The sequence below is a fragment of the Pteropus medius genome, unplaced genomic scaffold (assembly GCF_902729225.1).
Source record: "Pteropus medius unplaced genomic scaffold, Ma_sr-lr_union100, whole genome shotgun sequence".
NCBI lineage: Eukaryota > Metazoa > Chordata > Mammalia > Chiroptera > Pteropodidae > Pteropus > Pteropus medius.
The window spans coordinates 496,813-512,530 of NW_024346824.1; the positions used below are offsets into that span (position 1 = coordinate 496,813).

A 15,718-nucleotide genomic window follows, 5' to 3' on the forward strand; every position below is an offset into this window, starting at 1 on the left:
TTAAAAAAAAAAAAAAAATATACAGTATATTGTTTTTGCCTAAAGAATATTTTCTTGTTTTAAAAGGGTCTTTATTATTTTTGCTTAAACCAAACAAGTAGAAAGTGAAAGTTACCTAATAACTATTCCCTGGAGATTATCATAACAGCTTGATGGAGTAGAGAGCTGAACTTTTAAATGAGATAGATTTTAAGTTTAACTGACCACTTTATTGCAGTCTCTCACTGCTGGTTTGCTTTACCTACATTCTATGTTGCTGCTGAATTATGTCAACCATGATGGTTATGAAAACCTTTCTTTTTAACTGCTGGAAATTTCCTCTGCAAATTTCTTCTCTCAGTTTACATTCTGCATGAATCTTTAAATTGAAATTTTTAACTTTTCTATATCTGTCAATGTCTTGGTTATATCTTGATCTCTTCTTTTAGTTCAGAATATTCAAAGAGGTGTTAAGCTGTATAGCACTATGTTCTCTGACATATCTCTTTAGATAGCTCCATTAGTACAGAATCTTGTAGGCCTAGAGATGATATTTTGCATAAAGTAAACACAATATGTAGCGTGTAAATTGGGGATGGGGTATTGAACATCTGTTTGTCTTACTTTAATAATAAGCCTAGTTACAGTAACTACTTTTCTCTACTGTCTTCTTTACTCAGTTATGCTTTCATGTAATGTGTTTTATTGAGAGTTTGGTAAGATGCACAACAACAAATAAAGCTATTTGTTGTAAAACCATTGTAGAAGATGCTGTCCATTATATTTTTGGTATCTGCTCTCTGTATTATGTCCTGTGGGCTGAAATTACCTTTTGGAATATGGTGTAATGAGAAAGTTTGTCTTTCTCGAAGATTTGATATGTTTGTCTGTCATTCCTTAAATTTCCCTTAATTTGGCCTCTAGGATCAAATTTAATGACTAGCCTATTAATATTCATGGTTAGCATATTCGTTTCCTCCTCCTCTCCATGAATTTATTTTCTATATTATAGAATGTATGATATACCTGGGATGAGTGGTACCGTTAGTGATGTTACAATATTGGTTTACATATGCAAACTGAAATGTGATGACAACCCTGATTTTAATTTTACCTAGTCAACTAGCCTCAGATTCTCTTGTTCTCCTTTTACTTTCCTACATCAGCTGTTTTAGTAGTCAGTGTGCTTGATCAAATGCACTATTTGTGTATGTATAAACTGGATTCAACAGGCTTAAGCAGCAAGTTAATGCTATAAACCATTCGATATTTGATAATAAATGACTACAGTAATAAATAAGGATTTGGTTAGACTGTTTCATTAAAGTGTTTTCTTCAAAATATTTCAGAGACGGATATATAAAACAACAACTCATGTACCACTGGAGTTAGGACAGATTATGGATTCAGAAACATTTGAGAAATCGCGACTGTATCAGCTGGATAAAAGTACCTTCAGCTTTTGGTCAGGACTCTATTCAGAGATTGAAGGAACTGTGAGTAATTTACTTCTTGAAGAGACAATCTATCATATTGTTTAATAATTTGTTATGTTTGTTTTCCTTTTCGTATTTTTGTGACACAAAAGAGGATACCACATCTATAAATCCCAGAATGCTTTCCTAACCTTTGCTATTGACAGTAATGTGTATAGAGCAAAAGAGGTAGAAACATAACTGTTTAGTCAGTTGAAAATTGTAGAATATGGTCACTCACCCTGAGGACAGGTGTGAAAAAGAACCTTATGTTGTAAGTTATTCTTGTTGCAGTCCCTACTTGTCTTCATTCCTCTATCTTAATTCTACAACTTGTCTTCCACATTGTAGCCAAAGGAATTCTGAAGAACAGTTTTGATCATGTCATTCTCCTACAGAAAACCTTTCACTGGCTTTTTGTATCCTTCAGAATGAAGTCCAAATTTCTTGGCTTGGTTTATGAGGTCCTTTTTGATCTGGCTATTGCTCACTTGAGCATCATCTTTTTATTTTTTCCCCCAAATTCTTTCCCCTTCTTTATTGTCCATTTCATACCGTACATGGTTTCTTGTGACTTTGAGTCTTTTCACGTGCTGGTATCTCTGTCTGGAGCGCCCTTCCACTCCCTCTTCAACTCCACTCCTTCACTGGAGGCTAATTAATCCCAACTCTAACATTAGGATCCAACTGAGACATTATCTCTCCTAAGAAATGGTTTGAAACTTTCTCTGTCCCTCAAGTCTGCATAAGTTAGCATCTTGTCATTATTCCTACCAGTGCTTATCACATTGTATTGAACTTGCCTCTTTAGATGACAGACTGCTAGTTCCTTAAAGAAAGGGTACTTTAAAGTCTTGTTCATCATATTATACTTAGTGCCTGGAGTGTAATAAGACCATGATTCATATTTACTGAATGAAACAATGAGTGACAGATCATTTTTACTTAGCAAAACAGGGTCGGTCTTACTCTCATGCTAAGAGAGGCTCTATAGTGTAGAGCAGTGTTTCTCAGTCTTTGTTTCATGATCTCCCTGGGTCTGTGATCACGTACCTTTTTAGACATCTTTTCCTAATCGCCCCTCTATGAAATTTTAATACCACAGAAACACTGTATACCTGTTTTCATACTCTATGTATGTATATCTGTGCTTTATACATAAAATGAGTAAGATTTTTTTCCACATCCAAAAACCAATTCTTGGTTTTCCATCCCTAGGAACAATTGAAAGTGCGTGGTGTTAGAGGTTAAGAGCAGACTCTGAACTCAGGTGGCTTCAGTTTGAATCTCAGGTCTGTCATACCAGCTTTGTAACCTCAAGCAAGTCGCTCAACATTTCTATGGCTCAGTTTTCTCATCTGTTAAAACTATATGGTAATAATAGTTCCACATTCATACTATTGTTGAGAGGATTTAGTGAGTTAGTATATGGAAGATGCTTAGAACAATGCCTGACCCATTATAATTACTCCATAAGTGTTGGCTATTATTATTTTTATCATCGTGGTCATGATTATCATCACTATTTCTCTAGAATTCGTTTAGATTCTCCAGTACCACAAAAAAGATGATTCTTAAATTGGAAATAGTTGAGATCGGCTATTATAATTGTTTCATTAGTTAAAGAAAAGAAACTGGATGTTAGTAGCTTTGTTAAATGATGACAAAATTGTCTAGCTAGTAACAAAATTTGCCTTGATAAATATGGAATAGTAAGACTAGTGTGTTTAGAACCAACTTATTAGAAACCTCTCCCATTTCCTCAAGTAATGGAAAATGACAAAACTTCTGAAAGAGTTATATCTTGATTTATAGATAAATCTATAAATGATCTAAAAAATAAAGTAGCATTGGCTTTTGGGGTAACAGTGAATGCTAGTAATTAATCTTTTCAGTATTGATTTTTAAATTTTTACTAGTAGAAGCCAAGTTTAGTTACTGAGATAATGAGGATTAGTATTAAAACTTGATGCTTTCTGGGAGAGAAAAAAAATATCGTAGATGATGGAGGCTCTGTTCATCCCTCTGGCGACCAAATCAAAGTTGTAATGGAAACATGGAGCAACAGCAAGGAAAAATCGCCTGGGATGAACAAACCATACAACTAGGGAAAAATCCACGAAATCACTCTGCAGCAGCCGAAGGTAGGATGGGGTGAGGACATGGGGCTGCCTGATCTCCAGCGGCTGAATGAGACAGAGGCTGTGGCAGCAGCAGAAGCCTCTTAAAGGGGCCCTGTCCACAAATAGATTTTCGCGGTGATGGACCTGCTTGCTCTGAGCACCAGTGCCAGTTCGGCTGCATGCAGGGGATACCAGAGACTTATAGGGAGACATTGTCGGAGTGAGGGCCAAGATGAAATTCTCTCGGTAAAGAGGTGCCGGGAGTATCCATTGTTCCTTGTTGAGCCCTCCCCCACTCCCATAGCTGGATGTCATCAAACTGGATAACAGGTCGCTCCGCCCAGAGCATTTCCTGAAACTCCACCTCCCCAACTCGCAGCCCCACCCAAGCCACATCCAGGTGTGTCCTCAGTGAGTCAGGTGCTCCTTGCTGAGCAGTGTCTGGACTCGCACTGGAGGCAGCTGGCCTTGGTTTCTGGTGCAGCCTTTTGAGGCAACTATAAGCACTGCATCTGTGGATTACTTGCTGACTCTTAACAGGTGGCCCCGGAGGGGTAGAGGCTTGGGCTAAGTTTGGCCTGCAGCTGAACCCCTCTCAAGACTGTGCCACTGGACACCTACTTCAGAAATCCACACTAATAAGACCGGGAGACTTAGGAGCTTTGCTTAGTACATAGAAACAGACCCAGAAAGGCAGCCAAAATGGGAAGACAAAGAAGCAGAAACCATATGAGAGAACAGAACAGAGATCCTTGATATAATGGAGTCAAGTGATCTAACAGATGCAGAGTTCAAAACACTGGCTATAAAGATGCTCAGTGAACTTTTGGGAAGTGTAGAGAACTTCAACAAAGAGATAAAAACATAAAAATGGAAGTGGCAGTTATAAAAGGGAACCAGTTTGAAATGAAGAACACATTATCTGAGATGAGAAGTATATTAAATGGAATAAACAAAGGAATAAACAAAGTGAATAAAGAAAAGGATTAAATGCCCTGTCTAGAGGACAGGAAAGCAAAGGACACACAATCAGAATGGCAAGAGATGAGATGCCAAGACCATAAAAATAATTTAAGGAGTGTATGGGACACTATTAAGGGTCCAAATATCCATCTGGTTGGCGTAACTGAAGAAAATCAAGACGTTGAACAGCTGTTTGAAGAAATAATGATGGAAAATTTCCCTAACCTGGTGAAGGAAATGGACATAAAACCTCAGGTAGCTCAGAGAATTCCAAAAATCAGGGATCCAAAGAGGCCCACACTAAGACACATTAGAATTAAAATGCCAAAGGTTAAATGCAGAGAAAGAATATTAAAAGCAGCAAGAGAAAAACAGATAATTACTCATAAGGGAACACTCATAATACTGGCAGCTGATTTTTCAAAAGAAACTCTATAGGACAGAAGGGTTTGGCAAAATACATTTGACAAGATGAAGACCCAGGATCTACAACCGAGGATACTTTATCCAGCAAAGTTATCATTTAGAGTTGAAGGACAGATAAAGAGCTTCCCATGTATCAAAAACAGGAATAAAGAATGATAACAACTATATTCCTATCAATAAGTACCTTAAGTGGAAAAGAATTAAGTGCTCCAACCAAAAGATAGAGTGGCTGAAAGGATAAGAAAACAAGACCCCTACATATGAAAAGGAAGGGGATGGAAAAAGTTATTGCTTTGATGGACCTAGAAGGTATTTAAGTCAGACAGAGAAAGATAAACACTATATGATTTCACTTGTACGTGGAATCTAAGGAACAAAAAGAACAAACTAATCAAAAACAGATTCACAAATATACTGGACAATTTGGTAACAGAGAGGAGGAGTGTTTGGGGGGCTGGGAGAATGGGGTGAAGGGTTAAAGAAGTACAAATTAGTAGCTGATGGATGGTCATGGGGATGGGGAGCACAGCATAGGGAATGCAGTTAACAATACGTTCGCTAAGTGTAGGGTCAGGAGAGGGAGGGAGCAATTGGGGGGATCGTTTTATGAACTATATAGATGTCTAACCAATGTACTGTATACTTGAAACTAATTAAAATAAATAAATTAAAAGAAAGAAAGAAAGAAACTTGATGCCTTCCAACCAAGCCTGGAAAGAGAGCATTATTGTGGATTGTATTTGACTTTGGTTAATTTATCTGAAGCATTTCTTTTGTCAGGGACAGGGCCTAAGTAGGAAATCAGCCTTCAGAGAGAGATGGAAGTAGAGGTGGTAAATTTAGATACTGTCATCTTTCTTCATTGATGTTTGATTCTTTGAAGTTCTTTGACTTACCCCGACAGGGCCATTATAAAATGACAGGAAAAATATTTTCAGTCTCCTTGGTCGTCATTAGTAAATAGTTCCAGGAAAAGTGGGCAATAGCTTGGTTGTTACAGTTGGTGACCGTGGTAATGGTTCAGTTTGTTCTAGGAGGTGATGGAGGTAGGGAGAATACATTAATAGAATGAGAGCTTTGTAATGTGCTGTGGCTCAAACTAGAAGTAGTACTGATGGGCAGAAGCTGGGAACCGTAATAGTCATCATCATGGTAATTGTATGGGTAGTGATTTTCACTTCATATATTGTTTTTATATTTATTGTTTTGTTTGATGTTTACAACAGTGCTCTAAAGTAGAAAGTAGAGGCATTATTATTCTCTCTTTATGGGTGAGAAAGCGATAGCTCAGAGAAATTAAATGGCTTGCCCATTTAATGGCCAGGTGACACTAATAAATGGCAGAGCCGGGTTTCCAACTCTGCTCTTCTGAGTCTTTAAAATTATGTTGAATAAACCATTCTTGAAACTCTGGGGACCACAACATGAATGTGCTTAATTTACCTTAGGGAATTAGTAGCTACGTTTATCATTAGATAGGAAACATTATGTGTTACTTTGAAATCCTGTTCTATTGAAAATAAGTTCATCAATTCCTATTTTGGGTAGATTAAAATTAGTAGGTTTGTATGCTTTGGTCACAAAGAACAAGTACAAAAAGTTAATTTAGACTTTTTTTTGCCTTGGTACTTTTTACCTAAGGGAACATAAACAGAGGCCTTGTGTGACAACAGGTGCCACTGTTCACACAAATGCGACAGAGCACCCAGAGAGAAAATGTCCAGCCTCTCTGAAACAGACTTTCCTGATATCTCATAGATGTCAATGAAGAGCCCTCTCAAGAAATGGAAAGGATGGAGAATAGAGCATAACAGAGTAGAAAAGTTCAAATTGTTGCTTCTTCAGTTTCTGCGTGTTTCTAAGTATGCAGTTTAGCCTCTTTGAGCCTCATTTTCCCCCTTTAAGAATAGAAGTAAATAGATATTAAACCATACCTCACATGTTTTGCGGCAAGGACTGAGTAAGAGATTGTAAATGAAGCACTTAGTACAGTGCTGAACACATCGTAATTACTTGGTCATTGGGCTTCTTTGGGCAAGTTACCCTCTCCGAGTTGCCTCATCTATAAATTAGAGATGACTATGCTCCTGCCCTGCCTGCTTTTCAAGACTTTAGTGAAATAATGTACGTAAAAGCATTAAACTTGTTTTTGCTGAGATCACTAGTTCTTTTTATAGGGTGTCCCAGGAGCATGCTCAGTGAGATTGTCAGTATAGAGAAACTTTATTTTCACTGTGCTTTGTTTTTCATTCCCCAAAGTATACTAAACAAAGTTGCAACAGTAGTTTCCAAATGCATTCATAAATGCATAAAGTTCTCCTTAAAGCTACCCATGATACTTACTTAAAAGCTGGGCTTTTAATAATAGGTGTTCCCACCTTTCACGAAAAGCGTTATAAATCCTTAATTCTGCATAATTTATTAGCATTGGGAATAGGGTGAAAGAAATGTCATCCCAAATCAATTAGTTCAACAAATGGAAGTTATACCATACGATGATGCCAAAGCATGTCTTTTGGGAAAACAGGATTGACATCCAAGATTGAGTTAGTTGTAGTAAAGTGAAAATAGCTGGACATAGAGCTAAGGGAGTCTTTATAAAAGCACTTTATTGACACAGTGATTTTCAAACTTTAGTGTACAGCAGATTTACCTAGAGACTGCTGGGCCCAACTTCAGTTTCTGATTCAGTAGTTCCAGGGTGGAGCCTGAGAATTTGCATTTCTAATGCATTTCCTAGGTGATGTTGATGCTGCTGTCCAGAGACAGTATTTGAGACCCATGCTATTAAACCAATCCAGTATACTGGTAAAAATCTAAAAGATGGACCGCATCAAGTGTGGATGAGATTGTGGAGGAACAAGAGCACTCAAGTGCTGCTGATGGGAGTGTAATTTAGTATAAACACTCTAGAGCAGTGATCCCCAACCTTTTTGGCACCAGGAACCAGTGCTCCTATGAGAATCTAATATCTAATGATCTGAGGTGGAGATGAGGCGGTGATGCTAGTGCTGGGAAGAGTCTGCAAATACAGATAAAGTTTCACTCCCTCGCCTGCCACTCACCTCCTACTGCGCGGCCTGGTTCCTAACTAGTACCCGTCCATGGCCCTGGAGGATTGGGAAACTCTGCTTAGGAACAAGCTGATAATACTGAATAAAGTTAAAACACTGTGGACGGATCTAAAAAAATGTAGAATGTAAAAGACAAGTTGTAGAATGATAAGTACAACATGATATTTTATATATATTCTTAAAAACATATATTAACCACTATATTATATGAATACATATATAAAAGTGGAAAATAGATTGGGAGGGTACCCATGAATTATATTATAGTGTCCCAGACCCTCAAAGCCCAAGGAGTCATGTCTGAACTGGTGGGAATATTGTGCTTCTAACTGAGAAGTGTGATTGCTAATTGTGTTCCTGAGGCTCCACAGAGTGAAACAATAAATTGATTCCTCTTGACAAAATGAGTTTCACAAACTTGGTATCTGTTGTGAGAAATCATGTTTCTCAAATTTTAAGAACTGCTTCCTCATTCAAATGTCCTGGTGATTTGGTGAATATCTGTGTTTACTTTATCTGCCCTAGACAAAGGGTGTGCTGAGGAAGAGGCCTATTTCCACAAAACCCTGACTCCTATCTCAGGCTTCACCTTTTTTCTTTACTCAGAGAAAGCATGCTAGCTCATTTTGTTCCCAGTTTGGTAAGTGGCCATGACTCCACCTATACTGATAATAATACTTTGTCCTGACGAAAAAAGAGAGCTATTTTCTTTCAAAGAAAAGCCAGTTACGGAGCCATAAAACCTGGTTCAAATTCCATTTCTGTCACTCATTAGCTATGGGATTTTGGACAAGTTGCTTAGCTTTTCTAAGCTTATTTCCTGATTCATAAAGTCTTTGTTGAGGTCTTGTTGTAGTCTTTGGCAAAAGTTTGTTTTCCTTTAAACAGCTTTATTGAGATATAATTCATCATGTAATCATCCGTATAAAATGTATAGGTAAAAACCTTTTTACATTCTAAATTTAGTATCTCAGTTGGTTTGTATTTGTCTAAATGCATAGTTTGTCCTAAATGAGATAGGTCCTTTTTTCTTTATAACATGCACTCATATGATAGTTTCTAGTACTGCTCAAATATAACCAAAGTATACTTTGTTTTATAGCTTATTCTTCTCTTTGGAGGAATCCCTTATCTCTGGAGACTTTCTGGACGGTTCTGTGGCTCTGCTGGCTTTGGACCAGAATATGAGGTATGTACCTCCTGTTTTTAACTCCTTTGGCTCCAAAGTGATACCTGTTCTTTGCATGCACATTTCGTTGGTGAGCCAGTCATTTAGTCTCAGACGCAAGAGTAGTGTAGTCTCTGGTTAGGCAGCTGCTTCTCGGGAACAGCTCTATGAAATGAAAGGGAAAGCAGGAATTTTGTTTAACCTACATTAAACAGGTACTCTGTGCCACACATACTTAGCAGATATTTCAGAGACAGTGTCTTGTAGAATCTTCATTGAGCTGTTTGAGTTGACTACCCACTCTTCCAGGAACTCCAGATACTGGGCAAAACCTTAAACCTGAGACTTCCTACCCATGCTGGGACACTGCTTTCTGATTCATACTTAGAAATTGCCAAGTCTGTCTCCTTTCTGATTTCTTATTTGAAATGATGAATCTCATCTGCATGTATAGGTACCTTAGGCCTTAAGTCAGCTCACCTGTGTCCCTTTGCTGTATACCTTTTTCTGAAGCAGCCAAATTCTTTTAATACTTCTTGTGATGCCTATCTTCACAGACTCTTGCTCCTGACCTGTCAAAATATGGTATTGCAGTTTACTTACATATTCTCTGCATTGTTTAAAAAAGGATGTAATGTGGCTTCATATAATCATCATGATTGGCTCCTTACTCAGTTCTCATCTTAAATTTCTCAGACTTTCCCAGACCACTCCATCTAAAATGGAATTCCCTGTCACTCTTTGGTGAAGCACATCACCTTATTTTCTTTTCTTTGTAAAAGCACTTACCTTGTTTATTTACTTTTTATCTCTCCCTGACAAGAATTTTAAGCTCTAAGGGACAGAGACCTTATATATTTTCTTCACTGCTTTGTCACGAGTGCCTAGAATAATGCTAGTTACAGAGTAGGTATTCCATAATATTTGTTGAATGAATGAACACAATCTGCATACATATGCATATTAAAAATATCCTTACGTTAATGGGACATATTTTATATAATGTTCTGAGACATTATTTTTGCATTTAACAATGTTGTAGGGATTTCCTCCTATCCATTCATATAGATCTTTGTTTTCTTTAATGGCTATATGGTATTGGCGTCCTTGCTTTGCACAGTTCTAGTATACACAAATTTCAGTTACTATGGTTTAGTTAAATAACACCAGTCCCTTAACAACACGGTTCAAATTTCAGTTGCCATAGTATATTATGTGAGTAATTTCATGAAGTACAAACTTCCCTGCTAGCTCTTCAATCCACAAATCACTTGCACATAACAGATGATCATAGTCATCAAAGACCAACCACGTCACTTTTTTCAAAGTCTGTCAGTGATTGGTCACTGCACATCTGTTATTCGGTTACTCAGAGTATGCGTTGTGTTGCCTCCTGGTCTCCCAGCTAAATATCCATATGACGTTTTACAAAAACGGATAATTGAAAGGGAATTGGCCAATAAAGATGAAAGTGTAGCAAAAAAAAGAAAAATGATAACACCAGCAGTGAAATTCAAACCTAATGTACTTGCAGTTATAGAAGAAATAGCTGACCCTGGGAATGCTGACCCTCTTGCCATTAGAGAGACTCTATATGCAGCCAAAGGAACTTAGTGAAGGTGACCTTATTGGTAATAAATGAGGAAAGTGGCTTAAGATGTCCCAGAAGTAGTGTTACAGGCAAAAACCCTCACATTAAAAGAACTCTTGAAGATATTTCATGATATCGAAAGCTCAAAGGGTGAAATGTTTGAAGCTGATGTAACCTTTCAGAGGAGTGTGACAATTCACCAAGGCAGAGAAAAGATGCCCTCTTCATATTATAAGTTACAAAATGAGAAGGCAAGCATTATTCAAACTACTCCTAAGTTTTTTATAGTGAAATAAAACACTAATTTTCAATGATTTTAATCTTTTAAATTACAGTGTACTAAATAAGTATTAGTTTTGTTATTTTTCCATGTCACTATTATTTAGATCTGACAGTAGGAAAGTCTTTAGTATATTAGCCAAAATTTTGAAAGATCACTTTTTATTGATTATTAAGATTGCTCTGCAATGGCATATGTTGATACACTAGGTAACAGAATGGGGAATGTTTCAGAAGATTACAAATTAACAAATATCTAGATTTTCAAATCTTTTAACAATTTTGTCTACACGACTTCAGGTAACTTTCATACAGTGCCTGCATAATAAAAGAGGAATTGTTTTATTGCTTCCTTCCCTAGGAAGCAAACTTTTGAGGGTATAGATGATGTTTTAGACCATGTATTACCCATAAAATCAGCACATTGCTTGAGATATAGTAAGTACTCAGCATTTACTTGTCGATTTGTTCACTAAGAATTCATTTTAGGAATGATTGAATATTACACTATAAAAACTGCCATTTTTTTCCTTGTATTTAGATCACTCAGTCCTTGGTGTTTCTACTGATGGCTACACTTTTCAGTGCATTGACTGGCTTGCCATGGAGTCTTTATAATACTTTTGTGATAGAAGAAAAACATGGTTTCAATCAACAGGTATAATAGAGAATGCAAATGTTGTCTTTTAAATGTGAAGATCTTCTGTGCTCTTGTCCTCTCCTAGTAATAATTAAAACACAATTTGCTATTTTAAAGCATGAACTTATGGACAAAAAAGGAACTGCAGATATGGTAAAGATCATAATTAAAATCTTGCCATAAACTCTTCTAGCACGAATGTCTAGTGTTTTTCAGCTAATAACATTTAAATGAGTTTATTTTAAACTGTAAAATACAAGACGTTTACATATTGTCTTAGGCCACCTAGTGTCAAATAGTCTCCCTACTTTTTAATTTTTAAAATTACTTTAATAATATACTATTTGTATTCATTTATTAGTTACTTAAAAAGCAGTTTCTCACTTTCTTGTGATGATGTTTTCTTTTTTCAGACTTTGGGATTCTTCATGAAAGATGCAATCAAAAAATTTATTGTGACTCAGTGCATTTTATTGCCCGTGTCTTCGCTTCTACTTTACATTATTAAAATTGGAGGTGACTATTTTTTTATTTATGCCTGGCTGTTCACATTAGTTGTTTCTCTGGTGAGTAAAATCTTTGTTTTATTTTCTTTTACAAAAGTTCCTTGGTGTGATAACTCTGATTTAATCTTCATTAGCATGTAAATAGTTCTTAAGAAGCAGATGAACTATAAATAAGTATTCCTAAGTTCCCCTCTTGGTTTCTGCTTTTGAGTATAGAAATAGGAGGGTTGACTCTGACCATAGATTTTCTTCTTACGTTGACTCTTAGAGAACCTAGAAGCTAGTTGTTAGTTACTTTTAATGATCCAGTTGTCAGGCACATTTGGGCTGTGTATTTATGAGCTGCCACCAGAATAAGTGGTAAAGTTTGATAATTTAATGACTCTTGATGCTTTAAGCTCTAATGCTTAAAAATTGTGGGTGTTTTGAAGAGAATAGATTTAAGAGGGACAAGAAGAAAGCATAAACTTACCTAGTTTTCCTCTGTCCTTCTTCCCTTGTCTTTCTTTTCCTTTTTTCTCCCTTTTCCTACTCTCCCTTCTTTTCTGTTCCCTTCCCTTCTCCGCCTTCCTCCTGCATTCCCTTCTCTTTTTCTCCTCCACTGTCACTTCTCCATTCCTGTCTTCCTTCTTCCTTCCTTTTTCTCTCACTGTTTTTCCTCCCTCACATCTTCTTTTCTTCTTCTCTTTCCCATATTCTAAACTGCTTTACAGCACAAACACTACACAATCAAAGTGGTCTGTTCACAGCCCTCAGAAAATATCATCTATCATCTCTTAACTCAAATGATGAGGAGGTTTATTTTAGTCTGAATTAACCATGATGCCCATCGCTTCACTTCCCACTAGTGGGATCAAGATCAGGTCAGAAAATAGGCAGTAGTTGAATTGACAAATATCTGTTATATGGCAAATTGAAGCAAGAGGAAAGAGAGCAGAAGAAATACTCTAAAAATGCTTAAGGAAGTGCCCTCTCAACCAAAGTGTACAATTGTGAACTACAGGTAATTAATTTTTACACTGTCAAGCTCTAGTAATCCTTTTTTAGCAAAGACTTCAGGTCTTTCTTGATTACTTTGAAAGGCAGAATTCCAAGTTATTATGGGCTTATGAAGTATCAGAAATACGCACAATAGTTTTGAATGTACTATTTGACTTTGCAACTGTTACCACCTAGAGACTACTCACTTTGAATTAATTCATCAAACAGATTGAACACTTACTATCTGGTACTGTTTGGGGCTGGGAATACCAGAGCAAATAAGTAAAGTCCCTGTTCCCAAGGCCGGGATCACATAGTTGTTTTAATGTAATTGGATCTATATAAAGAGTAGTTTTTCTGTAAGAACATATTCATAAGTTGTTCTGACATTTACTTTTCAGGTACTTGTCACAATCTATGCTGATTATATTGCCCCTTTATTTGACAAATTCACACCTCTGCCCGAGGGAAAGCTTAAACAAGAGATTGAAGTAATGGCGAAGAGTATTGACTTTCCTTTGACTAAAGTGTATGTTGTTGAAGGTAAGGCTACTATGGGTAAGAAGATTTTATCTGGGTGGTTTGTTTTATTTGAGTACTTTATTCTTAAAACTTTTTAATAAAAGAACAAATTAGTTTTTTAAAATTTGTCATCGAAAGGTTAGGATTTTACATTTTTGCTTTTTAAGATTTATGGGAATTGATGACATAGTTCAAGGGGTGGCCTGATGCCAGATCCTGCTCTTGCCTGCAGCTATGTTTGGTTGGCTTTACAGTATTGTTTTTAATTTTGAGCGAAGGCTTTTTATCACTTCCTGTTATATCATGTATATTAGACTGATTTATATCCTTCTGTTAACTGCCTGGCTTCTTTAGTTAATTGAGTTGGACTCTTGCATAGTCAAATTTCATTTAGCACTAGTTTGAGGGCTCATAAACAAAAACCAGTGTTATTGATTTTGTCTCCTCTAACAGAACTTCCATTGTCTGGAGTACTCTGATTTCACCTGCAGATTACCAAAAACTGTAGTACCATTGGATACTTCCGATTAGTTATACTCTGCTTTGAGAGTTAAACTATTAGTTTACGTAAAAGTACTGAAGTCTCAAGGAAGCTTGCTAAGATGTAGAGTAGAATTGTTGTATGGTACCATGACTTCAGAATCTGTAAATTAAAATCCATGTAAATGAATGAGACTAGTTCTGCCTCTGCCACTTACCAGCTGTGGGATCTTGAACAAATCACTTCATCCACCTAGGTTTCAGTTTTGTTTCCCGTAAATTACGGTTTGGCAAACATTTTCTATAAAGGCATAGAGAGTAAATATTTTAGGCTTTGAAGGCCACATGTTCTCTGTTACAACTATTCATCTCTGCCATTATGGTACAAAAACAGTCATAGATAATACATAAATGAGCATAGCTGTGTCCTAATAAAACTTTATTTATAAAAATAAGTGGCAGGTTGGATTGGGCCTGCAAGCCATAGTTTGCCCACCCCTCCCCTAAACTAAAAAAATATCACAGCGAGAAGCAGTTATATTGGATGGAGTAGAAACAGAAGTACGTAATTGCAGCATCAGGGGGAAACAGAAATGGTCACACTGGAAAGAATAAATTAACAGAATCTAGAAGAGTATAGAAATCTCAAACATTTGGTTGCTTCTGAGGTTATACAGCCCAACTGAAGGCATAAAACTGAAACATTTTTACGGGGAAATGGTAGAAGAATAAGCTGATTCATACTATTTCTTTAGCCTCTGAGATCACTACTTTTTTAGTTAATATTAAACTACTAGCACACTAATCAGTACAGTAGAATAGTGTATGAGAGACTTTTGCAGAAGGTGCAACCTAAGTTGCTGATCATTTAAGTTATAATGAGATAACATGAAATGAGAGCTAATTATATAACAGAGGTAATTGATGTGCGATACATACCCATCAGTGCTATATGATTTTAGATGAAATAGGCTTTATGGAGGGCTATAACATGAGCTGGAACTTTATGGAAAATCAAGATTTGAGTAAGTGGAGAGGTAGATTTTCAGGGATCAGGCTGTGTAGTCAATAGTGTTGGGTTTGAATCTCAGCTCTATCATAGTTACCTGTGTGACTTTGGGCAACCTAACTTTGCTAAACAGAATGTACAGTATAAATCTGTAATGTTTGTTTTTATTGTTAATAATGGTAACAATTCTCAAAAATATTTTGAATAAATGAATATTGTTACTAACAATAACAACACACAATACAGATTTGTAAATTAATAGGGATATTATAGTGAGAAGCCAAGATTTCTGCTCTCAAAAAATATCCGACAGCAGGTACTGTGCAGAGAATTAAACTAGTGCGATGTGATGAAGAATGACTGAGTAGATACTTTAGATTGGGTCATCAGGCAAGACCTCTCTGAACAAATGAATTTAAGCCGAAAGCTGAAGGAAGGAGCCATCCATGCTGAGATCAGTGGGGAAAACCTTGTAGAATTTACTATCAAAAAAAGTCAGTGT

At 36.6% G+C, this 15,718-nt stretch overlaps 1 protein-coding gene across 1 annotated transcript in view; it reads left to right on the top strand.

The window, feature by feature from the left end:
• Positions 1–15,718, top strand: part of ZMPSTE24 (zinc metallopeptidase STE24) — a 33,381-nt gene that overhangs the window by 756 nt on the left and 16,907 nt on the right. Inside the window, exons 2-6 of the mRNA XM_039876652.1 lie at positions 1,329–1,475; positions 9,143–9,229; positions 11,620–11,736; positions 12,132–12,284; positions 13,607–13,748. Coding sequence (XP_039732586.1) covers positions 1,329–1,475; positions 9,143–9,229; positions 11,620–11,736; positions 12,132–12,284; positions 13,607–13,748 — 646 coding nt within the window. The remainder of the gene's footprint in view (positions 1–1,328; positions 1,476–9,142; positions 9,230–11,619; positions 11,737–12,131; positions 12,285–13,606; positions 13,749–15,718) is intronic.